The 18,801-nt window shown below is 45.9% G+C and overlaps 1 protein-coding gene across 1 annotated transcript in view; it reads right to left on the bottom strand.

Moving 5' to 3' along the window:
• Positions 1-16,479, bottom strand: part of LOC8050978 (vesicular glutamate transporter 2) — a 49,326-nt gene extending 32,847 nt beyond the window's left edge. The window contains exon 1 of the mRNA XM_042286524.1: positions 16,417-16,479. Within this exon, the coding sequence (XP_042142458.1) occupies positions 16,417-16,464 (48 nt within the window). The 5' untranslated portion in view covers positions 16,465-16,479. The remainder of the gene's footprint in view (positions 1-16,416) is intronic.
• Positions 16,480-18,801: the final 2,322 nt, after the last annotated feature.

The following is an 18,801-nucleotide window of genomic DNA, read 5'->3' as shown; positions in this document are numbered from 1 at the left end:
CAAGACCACTGCTAGGATTCAACTTTTAATTCTGCGACGCAAAGTTGTACCAATCACGGGTTATTTAGGCTATCTACCAGACTGATAACCTCTACATTCAAGTAAAATGGATGCCACTGAGATAAACAAATAGATGTTGAGTCGTATAAACACGACGTTTTTTTTATAATATAGCTTTTCTTTTACTGTTTCATCGAAATGAAATAAGGCAGTTTCCTAATCTCGGTACCTGAAAATGAAAATGAATATTACACGAATGATAAAAACTACACACAGTTACTCATTCACGTTTCAAATATTGCCTATTGTCAAAACAACGCGGAAAATATATTCTAAATTTAGCGGTTACAACCAGTTCGAACCGGTTCGAACCGTTATTTTTGCTCTCCGGAACTGAACTGGAACTGAACCGAAAGCCGTGAGGCGAACCCAAACCGAACCGATAAAAATTTAGGGTTCGACATTCTGGCGCTTACCTCGGCGGTCCCGGAGGAAAGAACGAGAGAGTGACAGAAGAGCGGAGAAAAAAAGCAGACGAAGGTTAGGCGGCGTGTTCGCTTTGCTGCGACGAGTTGAAGTTGCTCGAGAGCTTGTCAAGTTTATTTAGTTTTATACAACGCGTGATTTCAGTGCTTTTCTGCAAAGTAAGCTGGTAAAGAACAAGGTGCAAGACCTCTCAGTTGATACTTTGCTACTTCTTTGCGCATATTAGGGCGTCGCCAGCGATATGTGGTCGCGTCTCGTGGACACTACAGCGCCCCCTGGTCGGGGCAAACAGGCCTATTAACGAGGGGAGCGGGAAGATTGACATTGAAAAAAAAAAAAAAAGTTTGCTCGAATCGAGTGAAGGTCAGATTCAATGGCTGAAGTCACAAGGTGATACGTCACGAACGTTAATGTCAGTTGTAACTTAAACAGATTTTCTTTCCCCTGTTCTTTTAAAATTTCTGCTACTGGCTTACGTTATCTTATCTTACACTTAAAAATAATCTACCGCTACGCGTAGTTTCTTGGAGACTCGGCACAATGTTGCCACTTGAACACAGATAGAGTTAACGTGACAGATGGTCCGAGAAAATAAATCCCTAGCGGCAATATATTTAAGGGGAAAAAAAGGAAAGAGGCAGTGATTCTTGAATAATAATAAATAAATAATAAAAAAAAGATAGGAGGAAACGGCAAAATTTATTTCAAGCAAAAACAAAAACGCAGTATTAAAAATGTAGCGTCGGCCAAAAGGACTTGTGGGGTTGAGAACAAAACAAACAAATAAGGAACAAACAAGCGCAAGAACCGAATTAAATTGGACGTCTGGTTGGACGGCGCTGACATTCCAAATCCTGCTGGGCAGACCGGAGAATATTCGAGGCGGCAGAAAGCGTTGATATATGAACTGGAGGTCCGCCATCCCAGACATTTCACTTCTATTTTTTATTCATTGGTGACTTTCCGGACCACGGCAGACAACGCAACAAGTAAACTAAAAAATTTAGGCTAGAATACAAAACAACAAAACAAAGCAATAAATCTTAGGGATAAATAAGACAACGAAAGCTAGAAGAGTTGGGTTCGAGAAGAGAGAGCCGCGACTCGAGCGGCGACTGAGGGCCGGAGTCTCGAGGGATCTCGGCCGCAAAGGGATTTGGCGAGATCGGAGACAACGGTGCTGAAAAGCAGAGGCGTTAAACGCACCGCCACCCAATCCGATCAGCCGGAGGAAGAAACACCCGAGACCGGAACGAAAGTGAGACGAGCAGACGGGGAAGAAAAAAAGGAAAAGACACGAAAGGGGGTAGAAATAAGGGAAGAAGGCGGAGAGTGGTAAGAAAAGGGAGAGAAGAAAAAAAAAAGAGAGGGGGAGTGTAATGGGGTATGGAGACAGGCTTTGAAGAAGGCGTAGCTGCTTTCTGACTTCTCTCTCTTTTTACTTTATTGGAATCATGGGTGTTGCGGATCGAGCTGTAAATATATATGGAAGGAATTAATAATATCTAGCGAGCGCAGGTCGGAAGGAACGTGCGCGCCACCAAGGCACTCGGTTCTAAGAAGTCGCAAGTGTGTGAACGGGCTTTTAAGGGAGAAACTTAAAGGACGAACATAGTAAAGGCTTAAATGAATCGGTGAGAGGTGACCAGAATACCTGTATTCCAGCACAAGGACATTTATCTGGTTGTGCTGTCGATATGTGTTGTTGATATCTCTATGGACATATGCACGCATGGAGACACAAGCGTATGTTTGCTTGCGTTGAACCATTAGAGAGTTTTAGTAGATCGTTCCCATGACTCCGATAACGATACCCGATACTCCGCCACCGCCTCCATTGCGCATGCATAGTATCGTTATCGGGGCTATCGGAGGTATTGGAACGATCTACTAAAACTCTCTAGTAATGTCCCAATCCCGCTGCTCGTACATCCTACATAAGACATGGAGTCTCTCGGCAGACATGGTGACAGAAAAACTTCAAGCATTTTCCAAGCACGTTTGCTTCGTACATACGTATGCTTGGAACATGTCGGCAGGCAGTTTTTGCGTGACCAATCTGAGAGGAGCGTCCTACGAGGATGGATAGATGGATGGATGGATGTTAGCTAGCGGCTATATCTTTTGTAGTGGGCGGTAGCTTGCGCCACCTAGAAACTGGCCTCAGCCAGCGTCTGCAGTCTGTCTGTTGTATGATGTATTAGCAGTATGGGCTCGACTTTGGTAACCCCAATCTCAGCTACTATCATCAAGTCTTGAAGGTAAAATCTTGCAGGGTTCTGCTTTAGTGAAACAGGGCAAAGAATGCTCGACTGAATGGTTTTTAACCGCTAAATAATTACTCGTAAAAAAGAAAAGGAAGACACACGTTCGCTGTAATCAAAGTCAAGCTTCCCGAAAAAAAAAAAAAAAGAAAGGACGTGTCGTAATAGATGGGGAAAAACTGTGTAGTATCTACTGGCGGACGAAACCGAGGTCGCTGCTAACGAATATATGTACTCACGGAGAGGGTCGACAACTCTTCCGCAGCGTGCGCTGCGCAGCGTCACGATTGTCGTCGTTTGGCAGACGATATAAGCGATAGTTCGTTTTGAGCGTGCGAAATGAACAGTGCGCTCGGATTTGGCGCCCGCAGTTCACTAACAATCTACCAGACGCGGGGCGTTGTTTATTTGTTCGCGCGTCCAGCTTCGTGATTGGCTGTTTGACGTTCTTTTCGGCTAATTCCGCAATCTGATTGGTTGCGAAGCAATAGCAAAATGCTGTGGGCTCGCCACACCCTGCGGTCCTTAAAGACCGACGACCAGTTCGCGCTTTCCATTTTTCTCTCGCTTCTTCCTTTTTACCCTTCTACCCTCTCTCCCGTTGCCTGTTTTCTTCTCCCCCATGGTGAGGAGGGTGTTCTGCCTTGCAGAATCTCGAGTCTGGTCGTCGGCCTTTAAGTTATATGTGACTATAATGAATCTATACGGCGATCACCTGTTCTATAATATGCGTCTTCGGCGGGTCAGAACGCGAAGAGGACACGCCAGTCGAAGGACGATACAGAAAACGCGTAAATAACATGCGATGGCAAGGCAAGGAAGCTCGCGACAATCATTGGTTGAAGTCGGGGGGAAGCAAGGGCATGTGGGCGCATGTGGAGGGTCAACAAACAAACGAGGTGCGCAAGAAACTGACCAACTTGCGCGCCGTATAGACGTTGGCAGGTATGACCCCTGGGCGCCGCCATCTTGCTGATGGTGCGGGTAGATCGTCTGATAGCCAAGCATTGCAAAGGCGTACCCGCGGCCTCAGCAATGCTTGACTGTCAGAAGATCTACCGACACCTGCAGCACAGCGGTGGCGTCCAAAGGACGTACTTGCAAAAGTCTATATACACACTTGCAAGCAGCCACGCTTCGAAAGCTAGTCTGGCCACCATGGATCGAAAGAGCTATATTTGAAAGTGGAAGTGGCAGAGGAGCCAACTGGCTAGATCCAGAATCCAAAGTTCTGTGACCCCTCGTCACCAAGGGGAAACCGAGGGAATCCAACCCAATCCGATCTGGGTACCAGTCTGACAACCGTCGGCACGCCTTAGAAAGGCTTGCGGACGGGCAGAACCCGGTGGTGGTACACGCTGGACTCAACGACGTTTTGCGGGGAAGAGAACGGAACCTGGGGAGACAAATCGAAGCCGGGGTGCGTAGACTGAGGGCGACGGCTGAAGGGGTCCAACTTGTCATATGCACGAATCCGGAGATTCAAGGGCAGAGTGTAAAAACTGAGAGGAAGGGAAAGGAATGTGGTACAGGCTAATCCGGTCATAAGGTTACTGGGGAGGCAGCTGGGGTACGACGTTAGGGATATAAACAGGGAGGTGCACCAGCCAGCGTCTGGTGGTCCATCTGTTGCAGAGGGTATTCACTACCGTGAGCACACCGGAAGGAGGGTGGGTCGAAGGACTGGACGCAAAGCGGTGTATTTTTGAAATCTACACAGGACCCTGATGGACGAAGCCTAGAAGCGGGGCTGGGAGGGGGATGAAACGGAGAAAATGTAGGGATAAAAATGAAAAGGTAAAGGACAAGTAAGTATAAACTATATAAACATGTAGGGCGGCAGAAATAGGATAAAATTGGATAAAATTGAACACCCACATCAGAAAAAGAAAATAGTGTCTGGATTTGTAGAAGCACATCCTAAAGATGCTGAGCAGCCCTCAATTAACCCTGACTATGTGTGGGAGGGGTGTAACAGAACAAAAGAACAAAGAAAAGAAGGTGGAATCGGAACCTCGGTGAGGAAGTCGAACAATCGGTAGAGAATAAGTGATAAGTGCACTGACCATCTTTGGCTCAAAGGCAACATGACGGAACGACGTGCCGTGCCGGTGTATGTGGTACCAATACCGGAGCCGGAAGAAGCTCCTAGGTTCGAGCACCGCAGAAGCAGCAGGGAGACTAGGAGGAGGCCCCGTAGAAGTAAGAGAAAGGATCGGCTCAATATGGGGCTTATAACCATGCAGGGAGGTAGAAACAGAATAAAGTGGGATGAGATTGGTGAACAATTAGGCGCTGAAAATTTACAGTGTATAGGGTAGCGGAAACGCACATTAGAGATGAAGAGGAACCGCCGTACATACCAGGCTACTCCTGGATGGTATGCAACCGGAGGGGAGGTGAACGCAAAGGCGGAGGTCAAGGCATGTTAGTTAAAGGACAAGACTAGCAACGGGAGAAGGAAAGCTGCAGAGAACATTTATGACTGAAAGGTAGGGTAACAGGTCTAAGCAGTCTTCTGGGGTTCGAATACCTGAAAACAGGAAATGACTCAAGGGAGGAAAATACAGAACACTTTACAAGTATATCGAGGGACATCAAAGGCATTGGCCTTAATCAGGAAATAATTATCATAGGAGACATGAATGCCCACTGAGAATAGTTTTACGAATTTACAGATACAACCGGAAAGTTGCTAGAAGGTTCCTGTGAAGTTCTGGACCAGTGTTGCGGAGTTGCACTCCGGAGTTGGAATGATTCCCGGACTCATTCCGTATTTTCGCGACCCCGGAATGGAATGGCGGCAACGTTGAGTGGAATGGAATGGGAATGGAATTAGATGCCTTTTGCCCGGAATGGAAGTGGAATGGAATGGAGCCAATGCATTAATTTTTTTTATTATTTATTTATTTATTTATTTTTCTGGGGGGGGGGGGGGGGGGGGGGGGTGTTACGCTCAGCTAAGCCGAGCCAGTCAGCGAGTCAGTTGCTCGGAAATAAAATGAGCGGGAAACTGCTAGCCAGCGTGGAGCCCTGACGGACTTATACGCCGAAAAATGCAATACAAAAAACAAGCGCCAAAGGAAAGAGGAGAGGGGGCGACGGGCTGCACTGGTGTACACGAGAGCAAAACAAGAAACCAAGCAAAAGAAGCGAAGGGAGCGGCCAATAGAGTAGCCACCATGCACGGCTCCTCATCGTCCTTCTTGTCTTGCATTTTTTATTTTTTTTTGACAGCATGGAGAATGCACGCGCGCGCACAGACAGATCTGGGAGCGGGGGGCGACTTATAACTCGCAGAGCTTTGATAGCTCGTTGACTCGCGCGCCGTCGAAAAATGATCAGTTATTGTTTTCTTATAGTTCGCGGAGCGTTGTTTAGCAGGTGGCCAACCCTGCTGCCTTCCACGTTCATTCGCGCGCACTCCTTTGAAGTGTGAAATCTGGGTTTGTTTCGGCATTAAAGCAAAGCGAGATTCACTTCTCTCTTCTCCTCTTGCGATTTGCTCCGACGCTTGTCTTTTTATGCTGCATTTTTACGTGTAAATCCGCCTTTTACCTGGTCTTTGTTCCGATGCTTGTTTTCTGTGTTATATATGTTTTACATTCAAGTGGGTTACGGTTACAAGAAGCTAGCGGATTCCCGCTCATTACCAAGGTTCCTTCCGATTGACTGAATTATTTTTCTCGTCAGAGAAATGTTACGTAGTCGGGACTCGGGACTCGAAACAGGTAGCGTGCCAGGAGTTGAGTCGGAGCATCTTCTACCGCGGATCTCTAGGTAAAGATTTCATGAGTCATTGTTTATTGGCATCCAATGCCTGCTGCTAGTTAGTTAGAGCCTTGAGAAACAGGAAATCAAAGGAATTGTTGCTTGACCTGTGGCCGAGTAGCTGAATCACAGTTCGTTGCAACACGAGTCTGGCGGTGGTTGACTTGAAATAGTAGGATGGCTCAAGCAGTATGAAGTTCAACCCTTATCCGAATGAATCTGCGCCCGTAATATTGCACGGCTCAAGGGTACATCATCAGCCGCCGTGAACGTGGCCCGCTGCTCTGGTGATCCGAAACCCAGGAAGGAGGCCAGACGTGGCCTCGCTGTGCGGACCCAGACTTCGTACACCTGCGACTCGTCTCGAGCGCTCTGTTTCTCGGAAAGCTCGCACCTGTGTCGGCCATCTCAGGCCACAATCCACGAAGTCACTGTTTGGATGATGTTAGGCGAAACTTGAGGACTGCCATTCATGCGTTGGAGGTGGAGGGTCGGCAGGAAGGACCGGCCGTCACAACAGGGATGCCATCGTATCGATTTTTCAACCGTAACAGAAGAAAAGGCTTGTGCTCCAGAGTGCTTCAGTTGGTCCACTATTCTCGAAAATTCCAAAATGCAACTGCCTGCACGACCTTCAACGAGGTCACCTACAACGAAAGGACGTATTGTCCTTTCATACAGCAGGGTGGGTAAAGTTTATGTTCAAGGCAACACCTACAGATACAAAAATACTACTTAATTCTACGGTGACTTCATGTGATCAATGTTGACAGTGGCGCCCTTATTGGACAGGGGAGTGGTGATGTTTTGATTAAATTTAGGGCCTTATGGAATTTATTTAGAGGTCGAAGTCTTTTCGCATAACTCGTCAGGAAGACAGGATGTCAGGGAAGGGACCGCGGTCAATCCTTGATAGAACGTTTTTTGAGCCCACTGAAGACTCCTCTTCCGTCCGGAACCACTACCTTCAAAGCGAAATGCCAAGCTTGCGGGAAAGTAATTTCGGGAAAAAAATTGTCCACTTCAAACTTCAAGCCTAATCTGAAGTGGCGTCTCAAAGAAATTTGAAAAAATGTATTACATTATCAGTACTTGTATTTCCGCCCTCCCTAAAATGTATTCCTGTATTTGTATTTCCAAAGACTTTTTGCCTCTTTTTAAAATGTATTTCCGATACGTATGGCGATACCTTTTTACAGATATATTTGAGCATCAGTATTTTAGCTACTATTTCCATCTATCCCAACATTTTTATTTCCAAATACATTTGTGAGTATTTCTGCCCAACCCTGCAACACAATGTAGCTGTCAAGTGCCATATTTTGCCTATAGGAATTAGAGGAATGGAATGGAATGATTCAGCCATTCCAGGAGTGGGAATGGGCCCAGTGTCGCCATTCCTAGGAGTTGAAAGAATTGATTTATTCAAAACTCCCCGGAATGAAATTGGAATGGTAGGGGGGTGCCCATTCCGCAACACAGTTCTGGACCTAGTGTTATTTAATGCACAAGTAAAATGTGACGGGAAAAAAACTGTGGAAACGAAACAACTCACACTCAACAATAAACTGCAGTGCTGCCTCATTTTCCACAAACTGTGTGACAGGCTAGGAAGTATGGAAATAGGTGAGGAAAGTACAAAAAGATTAGGGGAATGACCACGAAAAAAATTAAGATTAAATTTGGCGCGTCTGAACCGGAACAACAAGCTCAGAAACGAGTGGGCAATCCGAAATTAAGGGAAGCTCAAATGCAATGTATCTAAAAGTATTGAGAACATCCAGAAAGAAAAGGGACGTTTGAGGATCTAATAGGAATCTTTAGAAGAGAATTAGAGAAGCATCGAATCAAACAAAAAGGAAAGCACAAACGAAGACACAAACCAAAATAGCTGGTGGGATAAGGAGGTCAAAGCAGCTATATAGCGGCACAAAGAGGCATCTAGGGAGCATAGGTGGGGAAAGAAAAGGGGAGCCTTGCCAGCTGAAGTAGCATCAAAATGGGAGAACTTCTAAAAGTGAAAAAGGGAGACATCAGCTTTAATACAGGCCGAAATTGGGAGTGCATGAGTGCAGTAGATAATGGGAATAAATAAAAATACAAGAAAGTGGCGAAACAAAAAGTTTTGGGAGCAGGTTAAGGCACACGGGAAAAAGACAGAAAATTTCCAACACTTACTGACTACAGAAAAGGAAAGAAGAGGAGATGGGGAAGAGGCACGGGAATATATTAGGCAGACAATCGAAGAGGCTTTCTCCCAGCTTGAGCAAAGGGGAACAGTGAATAGCACGGTCAGCAGCATTGTTGAGGAGGAATAGAATTGTGTAACGATGAAGACGACCACGAAAGAATGGGTTAAGGCAGAAAGTAAGGTTCTAGCAGGCACAGCGGCAGGTCCGGACGACATACCCATGGTACTCATTATTACACGAGGAAAAACCAGCAAACTGAGGTTACGGCACGTGATTAATCAAATAATATTGGAGGAGAGGTGCCTATTGATTGAAAACTAAGTAAAAGAAGACTAATATATAAAGGCGGAGAAAACAAAGACAGCATTAAGTCATATCACCCAATAATGGAAACTTCAGTTTTATACGGAGATTGGAGGGATGGGCAGAAGACAGGCAAATACTGGGTGAGCTCCAAAACGGATTCCGAAGAGATAAAAGACAGAAAGACAACTTATTTGTCACCACAAAATGTATAGAAACAGCAGTGAAGAACCAAATTCCTTTATGGTTAGCTTATTTAAACATCAACGGAGTGTACGATAATGTGAGCCAAGAAAAACTCTGGGGTAAGCTGAAGCAGTATAGCTTAGATGCAAAGTTGATTAGCTTACTTCAGCAGGTGTACAAAGACAATCACGTAGTTATAACATGAGAAGCACAAACTACACAACCCGCAGAAATAAAAGAGGACTCAGGCAGGGCTGTCCACTGTCACCTCATATATCTAAGTGAAATGAAAAATATATCATAGCAGAGCAGCAATTAGGTTCTGATCTGAGCTACGTGGATGAAGGGAGAAATGGTAGCACAGGCAATACCAAGACTGATACATGCGCACGGCGTAGTAATTATGGCGGATAACCAGGATATGTTACAGGAACTAGCAGGAATATGTGGAGAGGAAGGAAGAACATTGAGCCTGATTTTAAGTAGTGACAAGTCTGGAGTAATGGTGTTTAACCATGAAAAGAGAGAACCGTTGAGGATTCAATCGATTGTAATAGACCATGAAAAAAAAATACAAATATCTGGAAGTCTGGCTCAATGTGGGAGGAAAGTCACTATGGAACAGGGATGGGAAAAATACATGCAAATATGTATCGAAATACAAATGCAAAATACTTCGTCAAAAATGTATTTAATTACAAATCTAATTACATTTCCAAAAAAGCATTTAAGTACAAGATACAAATACAACCAAATGTATTTGCTCTCCTACTAATACTTTTTCAAATACATTCCTCAAAATTTGCGTCAGCGACTTCAGGGCACCTGCAACGGGTTTCTGGGTATCTCATTTTAATTTTGCATCGCACACTCGGGAGTTAGTGTGCGAGGCGCTAGTAACGTAATAGAAATATAATCACATAGGTGATAGGTGAAAAAAGTACAGAGCTTCAAGCAGCTTTTTTGTCAATTACATTGTGGTATAGACCAACAAAGAACCGACGACAAAGACGCGCAGCACTAGCTAGAGAATTTTTTATTGTTGCAACTCGCACCAGTTACGAAAGTCTGGACGACCCATGCATTTAGAATGTTCCAGGCAAAAATATGGATGGAAATCAGGCTGGAAAGCATCACAAGTTGTCACAGGCACTCATTTAGCCAGTCTGCCTGTGAACGTCGATTTCGTCACTATTCTTGCCCTGGACTAGCACCGTAATCACAAATTCATTAAACGCTTGTGATTTTATTGAGAGACACTGTATTCAGTGCAAAACGAAGTTTTCTTCCTACTCTGGACGGTGACAATAAATTTAGGGATGTATTTTCGCCCACTTAATTGTATTTAATTACAATTGTATTTGAAATACCCCCGTTTTAGTATTTAAGTACACGTCAAATACATTCCCCAATTTGTAAATAAATACAAATGTAAAATACATAAAGTATTTGAAATACGTATTTCAAATACTTGTATTTGAAATACTGCTCATCCCTGCTATGGAACTATAACGGATGTGAAGTGGTCAGAAATATATGAAAATTAGTGATGGTACCAGGACTGTCTTTTGGCAAAGGGGCACTTAGCATGAAATCAGAGATCCAATCAAGATTAGAAGTTCGACAAGAAGGATAGGCAGATTGTCACTGGGAGCACATGGAAAGACACAAAAAGAAGGTGTCCAGGGGGACATGGTCTGGTCGTCTTTTGAGAGACGGGAGGGAATTAGTAAGTTGCAATTTGAACAAGGGTTGACCGAAATGGATGATAGGCGGTAGTCACGGAAGGTATTCAAATATTTATACATGAAAAGTTTAAACACAAAATGGACAAACCGAACCCTAAACCTTACATTTAACTATCTACACAGTAGTGGCGGGGCTGAGCAGACTACTTCAGTGGAAAAGGGAGTGAAAGAGGCGGAAATAAAATTGTGGGAGGTAAGGATGCAAGAAAAATCAACTATAACAATGTACACATCGCGGCACTGTTAGCGCGAACACGACATCGGCGCATTTTCGCATTTTACTTCTAAATAGTATTAGCAAGCACGAAACTTTTCGATTACATTGTAGAACTAAATGAGCTCTATCCGTAGCAATAATAACTTGGATGACATCCCTTAGTTTTAAAGAGAAAAACTGGAAAAACCGGCGATCGCTTGTTCGCGCTAACAGTGTCGCGCTCTGTACAGGTCTGCACAGGCCACAAAAACAGGTCATAAGAGAGGAAAATGTGCTTGACAATTCACTGGGAAGGTCTTTGCTGTATGAGTGAGAACGGGAGTTTGAAGACGAGAACGTGTAGGGCTAAATTTCAGGAGACAGACCAGTTATGTGCCGCCTGCCATATTGAAAGCGAGGCATTAGAGCACTTGATTTCGAAGTGCACGGGGCTTCGCCCTGCCCTCTCTGAAAATGTAACGGATTTAGCTGGGGCCCTGGGTTTTGCTAGTGACGATAGAAGGACGAAGAGAAAAGGATTACAGACAGAAAGAGACGGGTTGCTAGAAATTATCTAGAAAAAATTGAATGATGGACAACTAATTAACACAACTGGGGACGGGCGGGAAAGAAGAAAAATGGGACTCCCTCCCGCGTGGCTCCGGCCCAAAGTCTCAACCCTGTCCCCCAATAAGTCCGGTGCTGGGGTAGCGCCGACAAGGTTTGACCAGAGGAAAATTGGCGACTCCCTCGCCAGGGTAAAGAGGCAGGGGATGATGTTTTTAATTTTTTTGTCCGATCCCCCTAAGGTCATCCTGGTGATATCCCACACTGCCTGGTGGTAGTTAGGCGGAAAAAAATTGGCTTAGAAGGGCGTGAAAAATCAAATGTTTTCTTTTTAGACTTAGGCTAGGTGACGCAACGTACTACCCGTTCCAAAGGGTATAGCCATTAACATTCATCCGTCTATCCATCCATCCATCCAGGCTTGGCTGTCAGACGATCTGCACACACCAACACAGCAAGATGGCAACTCCCAGAGACCGTAGTGCCGCCATTCGGTCGGAACAGGAAGGTAATTGATTTTTTCGTCATATCGTTTACATCCAAATTAAAAATGGCGCCGGTCACGCGAAAACGGTTCCTTTCCCGCGATATTGCCTTGGACTTGGGTGCACGGGACGATGAGGCGCTCAAAGACGGACGAGTTGTCGAAGGAAGGACGGGTCAGCTTACGGAAGCGCGAGGGGCGGGCCTTTTTCGGCGACCTTTCCCTAATCTGGGCGAACATCTCTTTTCCTTTTCCTTCCCTTCCCTAGATCTTCCCTAATCCCGATTAATCCCACCGCGAATCCCCGGCGTGACGAATTGTCAGACACCAGACACGCAATCACCTGCCTCGCCCCGCATTGGAGCTGTAAGACCCCGTGCGTCTTTCACTCGGGAAAGGCGGAAGAAAAAGAAAAGAGAAGGAGAGAAACAGGGATCGCAACGCTTCTCTTTATATCCATCTATCTATATATCTATATCTATATATATATATATATATATATATTCGTCACCTGCCCCGACCAAAAGTATTTTTCGAGAAGCTGCCTGAGGTCACGAACGCACGATAGGCGGTTCGCCAATTCCCTTTATTTCGACACATCTTGGAGAATGAGCGAGAACTTGGGGAAGATGTTTCTACTTCATCAATGTGGAGTCACCTTACCCGAGCCATCGCCGAAATTCTCGACAGCGAACATTTGTAACTGCCGTTACTAAAGTTTTTTTTTTGTGAAGAGTTTTAATTATTATATCATATTTAATATGTTTTGTTGTTTGTGTGTGTTTTATTTATGTAACCCACTCCCCTTTGTAATGCCTCTGGCCCTGAGGGTAACGAAATAAATAAATAAATAAACCGCAATATCTAGATCTCTTTTGGGCCGTGTTCCAAAATTTACTCGATGTCACTCCAGAGTAAAGCTATCGTACCTTGGCGTTCGATGACCTAATGGCGACGGCGTCGCTATGTCAGTATTGTCACGTGAGTGTATCTCGTGAGGGTAACACGGGTCTACTCGAGTAATTTCTAGAACACAGCCTTGGATAGCACCGATAATTATCGCCATTTTGTGTTTATATCTTCAGCAAGACAGGACGGCGGACTGACCTCCTCACTTGCCACACTCGCCTGCAAAAATCTTTAAGCCATCGACGTCCTCGAAACACCGCCACGCTTACCCACTATAAACGGCTGTGAGTCGGAGTGTGAAACTAGCTTGCGCGCATAAACTTGTTGCATATTTACGCGAAACTTTGTTATGAAAGGATCACTAGCATAGATCCTTGAGGGCCTGCAGCAAAGGCCAGATGAAAACGGAGCCAGTCACGTACCGAGAATGGGATGCATCAGTGGACATTCGGGATGACTTCAAATGTCTAAAATTCGCTTCGTCTCAACCGTCTTGCGAAAGGTTGATCAGCGAAGGCTGAACTCGATAGAGCGAATATGCGGCGAACCACCAACGAACTTGGCCCGGCAGCTCATTTGCTTTGTGCTTTGAGGAGTCCAGCCTCAAAGTGCCGAAAATAACCCATAAAAGGACACTGTTTCGAGTATATTTCACATCTTTTAAATTTCACAATAGGGTATATTTACCCATTCTGATGTTAGCCTGAGACTGAGGCAGGAAAAGAGGAAGTTTCAAAGTAGAAGAAAAAGGAACAGTTGAATTGTCAAGGTCGTTTGATTATTGTGGTGGAAAGACATGAGCTCTTTGTTATCTTTTGGCTTTGGAGGTCGCGAAGGTTCTGTGGTGAAGATTGTGGAGTGTATATAAGAGGGTGACCGAATAAACTTGTCTTTAGCTGTGTTAGAGACGTATCCTCGACTGTTCCTTTTTTCTTCTACTTTGAAACTTCCTCTTTTCTTGCCTCAGTCTCAGGCTAACATCAGAATGGTTACTTTCCAGCAGCTCGCCTGCTCACTCACTACAATATCATAGGGTATATTTGTTTCACAGGGTATTTATTAAAGGCAGAAGCTATTAATGGGGTACCTCGAGATGGAGAACGTCTCTCAAACATCGTACATCGTATAGATCGTACAAAGGATAGCCGGCATACAGATTTGAACGCGAGTCACCGCGAGATCCGTGCTTCGAATGCCACATGGCAATAGGTTCAAGGAGAAACTAGGTCAGGCGGCATTCGAACCACGGACATTGCGGTAACTCGGGTTTGCAGACTGCCTCTTGTCTTGTCTGAGGTATGAGCATTGTGACCCCAGCTTTTCTCAGGGACGAAGAGGCTAACGCACTTCGCAAAATTGAAGGCCCTCATCTTGAGGCCGGCGATGAGGGTTTTTTTTTTTTTTTATTTTATCCCACCCACTTGTAGTAACTGTCTGTTTTGCTATAGACCCTCTTGCCGTTTACAAACATGAACTGCCGCTTGCGGCCCAAGCGATTTCCGGTCGCACCGTCTTTGCAAGCCTGTTGAGTTAGCTTATGTAACCACTGCTAGAAAGCATAAACGCTGCACGGATAACAAAGTTGGAGATTAAACGAGGGCCTTCGGCTCTACAATATCTACAATATTGCCCCTTAAAGGAGGCAAGTTGGTTTACAAGAATACTCAAAACGTTTTAACATATCTCGCACTCATTCGTTCTTTTGGCGTTCCCCGGAAGAATCGGTGGGTAAACGTTTTATCTGCATTTAGAGCAGCGCTGTTAAAATGCCCTTTTTTATTATTTTTATAAACCGGGAGTTCTCTGTGACGTCAAAGACTGGAGCACCACGTGGGAGCGTTTGCTATAAAAGGGTCTATATGTAGAGCTGAAACTCATACCACAATTTGCTAGTAGTAGTTACTATACAGGGTACTAACGCTATAGCGTGTGCTCTCGCGATTGTGGTTGTATATACTGTCCCTTTGTCTACATGAGCACAAATCACGGTGTAAGATATACATAGGTGAGGACACACAGCACGGCAAACGCTGGGACGCGATCGACTAGATAAAGTTCTATTGGCACGCGCACCAGTAGCCTCAGCCGACAGCGTCTCCGCCGTCCAGACGGTTGAATTGAGAGAAAGAAAAAAAGTATCTTGTGCCCATACATAGCCTCCTATATACTGACAAAGCTTGCCAGATGTCCACGAGAAGAGGCCGCCGAAAGGGAAAAGGTGGAGCGTCAGACAACGAATGAGAGGAGAGCCTCGTGACTGGCACCCCGCTGCGGCGAGATGCCGAAACACAGTTCTCCCGAGCGAAAAAGTGTTTTTTGTGTCCTTGCCACTACAAAAGCTGTGCGCTGACGTCCAGGTTCCCCGAGAAATGGCTCTTTGATGATTTGCACTACCAAATCCTCGCGCTCCAAATCTGCGACCGGGCACTCTATGGCTCCGTCGTCGAACTGCCAGGCTTTGTGAGTATAGAGGAGGCTGTCTCTACACTTCAACGCATCCATAAAACTGCTAGTGCCGCCGTTTATGCACGGAGCTAGGGTCAGTGACGAATCAGTGTCTAAGCAACACGCATAGCGGAAGTAGAGAGTTGTGCATGACGTCGGGCACCCAAAATACGACTTTAAAAACAAGCCTGTCTGGTCATTTTGGCGCCGTTTGCAACCAAGTCGAGGAGGGGACTTTTTCTGGCAGCTGCGATTAGCGCGGTGTTCACACCTATGTATACTTATATCTTATACCATGGCACCGACGTAAGGAAAGCAGTTCTTTAGGTGACGCGCTCGTGGCCGTCTTTAAGACAACACACTCTTTGAAAAACTTACTGGTGAGACCTCGCATAACCGAAAGGACCACTATGGCAGCCAGACAGTCATCCTCCGTTCACTTTACTCTAGAAGGTATATACGTTTTCAGGCAGCCACTTTTTAAAAGCTAGTCTGGACACCTTGAATACAAAATGTTTTGTCTTGAATGCCAGCCTGGCATACGTAGATGCGCCTTAGCAAGTCTTGACTCTCAGACGGTCTGCACACGCCAACAGCAAGATGGCGGCGCCTGGAGACTCGAAGACGTGTGTACGCGGCCAGCTGAAGGCTGAGGGTTCTCTGGCAAAAGTCAGGAGCAAGCGTACACACTTTACAAGCAGTTATAATTCAAGAGATTATCTGGCCACCGTGGATAAAAAATGCTACGTTTAAATGACACTCTGGTAACCGCGGGCTCGGCAAGCAGACGATCTACACATGCCAGCAGCAAGACGGCGTCGCCCAGGGGCCGTACTTGCATACGTACTGGAGCGAGGTTACCCACCATGGTTTCTGTGTTGTTCTGGGTCATCTTGACAATGGCGACGCCCATGTTACACCGAATGCCGAAGGAGATGAGGAACCCCAGGGAGCTGAGCAGGGCCACCGTGAGGCGCTTGGAGATGTCGCAGCAGGGGCAGTTGGGCTCCAGGAACCGCCTCCAGGACGTGTCCTTTTCCGTTGCCCCCGGCTCGTCGGGGCACACGCCGACGCCGCCGCCGCTGTCGTAATACTCTTCCTGGAGCTCGTCATGCTTCATGAACCCCTTCTCGTCTTCTTGCTTTTTGAGGCGCCTGCGCAGAGTAGTTGAACACAGAGTGTGTTAAAAAAAAATGGGCATCGTGAAAAACGAAATAAAAAAAGAGCGATACGCTTGACGGACACGCGGTTGACGTAACGTCAGGACATCACGTGGCATCGCGACGTCACGTGACTTTGATGTCACGTGACGTCACAGAGCCATGTTACTTCGATATCGCTGACTAAACCAATCGCGCGTAAAAAAAAAAAAAAGTCCAGGTTCACGGCGCGTTCACGGCCTGTTATGCGGAGATCAAGTTTGCAGGAGTTGCGGTGACGTCAGAAAGACGCCGAGTTTTGATTGGCTCTGATCAACGCATAGTGGGTAGACCTCAAGGTAGCTTGCTTTGAGGTCTACCCACTATCTTGTGTCCTGACGTCACCACAACCCCTGCAAAAGAAGCAGACGAACTTGCGCCCCGCATTGGTTTATCATGTGATAGTAAAATCGCAAAAGGTCTGTTCGATTCGGCCAGAAAGTTCTGAACTAGTTCTGTCCGAGTTCAGAGGAGTGCAGGAGTCGTGCAGCGGCGGCGCAGAACCAGTGCAGCCGCCGCGCTAGGACTGGCGCTGTGATCGGCTTTCCGAGCGGAAGCGCAGGGTGTCGTCTGCATCTGTTGGCTCTTGTTTGTCCGCGCCACGTTGTATGCTACATTTAATTAGTTGCGGTTTGATGAGACCATTCGTGTTTCCTTATTTTTAAAGTATAATAACCGAATCTTTTCTGTGAATATTTTTTATTCGAGTGTACTAAAAACGTTTTCTGCACGAAATGTGTTTCTGTCTGCATTTTTAACGGTCATTCGGTTCCTGTCGTTTCCATGTTCGTGTCCTTCACATTTATTTAGCAATAGTAGATTCATTCCAAGTCTCTCGAGTTTCGAATTTAGACGATAGGTTCGCGGCGTCAGGATGATTTTGCGTCGGGAGTCACTGGCGGCAGCGCGCGGTCGGTAGCGGTCACCTCGAAGACGAAGGCGTGACGATGGCGTTTTGGCCAATACAGTTATCGACCGTAACTTTGGCGTCAAGCTGAATCGTTTATTCTGAATCTCAAGAAAGAACCGCATCGAACTACCAAGCCAATGCCGATCCTCGGCGTCATTTTTCCCAGGCCCGTTAGTGGGCGTCCAGACACCAGCGGACAAAGCATGCAGTATTATGCTCAGCTACGGGGCATGCGAGGGCCATTGTACTAAATCCCAGACCTCTGCAATATATCGGAGTCGTCAGTATGCATTCAAGAGCAACTTAAGGCGGGGACTATTAAGACTGAAATACCTTTCCCGTGTCTGTAGGGAAGAAAATCAACACTGTAGATCCCCACATAGCATCAAAAAGAAACAATTTACGTGAGCCAATATTTCAACACTCACCACAGGGAGCCAAACGTACACGAGCAGGTGCCTAAAAAGCTTTCAGAATGTCATAATCAATCAAATTTCTTCTTTTGGTTTTGATCTCAATTCTGCGTCCATAGCGGATACGTTATCATCATAAACGAGAGGAAATGCAACCTCCATATCGGCGTTATTGTTAAACATCGCAGACATTTGAGCAAGAGCTGTGAAAAATTGCACCGCGAGCAGAGACGGACGAGGAGTGTCGTCTGCTATCGCCGCCTGCTCTTGTCGTCTGCTTCTGCACGGACGCTGAACTGACTCCGGAGCTGGTGCAAGGTTTTGAGGAACTGGGTCTGAACTCTTTCAGAACTGGGATGAATCGAACGCGCCAGTCCAGCGGCCATGCAACTTCCTGATGAATCGAATGCATCAAACTCCTGCACTGTTGAACAAGTCCTGCCAGTTCAGACAAATCGAATAGACCTAAAGACAACGAGCGCCATGACGATGCTCTTTTAGTGCTGCTTAATTGGCTACATTCGGTCGTAGCTGCAGGTGGACTTGTTGGAAAGGAACGGAGTATGGAAATAGAGAAGCCAATTTTTTGAAAAACCTGGAATGCTATCGCATATTGACCATGTCTGCAGCAATACAACGCAGAAACACAACCTCGAGAGCTCAAGTTTTTTTGTTTGTTTTTCGTGCACACTTCTACGGACATAAGTATGCATTGTGCATAGATAAAA

This window comes from Ixodes scapularis, unplaced genomic scaffold (genome assembly GCF_016920785.2).
Source record: "Ixodes scapularis isolate PalLabHiFi unplaced genomic scaffold, ASM1692078v2 PGA_scaffold7__128_contigs__length_106722199, whole genome shotgun sequence".
Lineage (NCBI taxonomy): Eukaryota > Metazoa > Arthropoda > Arachnida > Ixodida > Ixodidae > Ixodes > Ixodes scapularis.
This window is presented reverse-complemented; position numbering and strand designations above follow the sequence as displayed.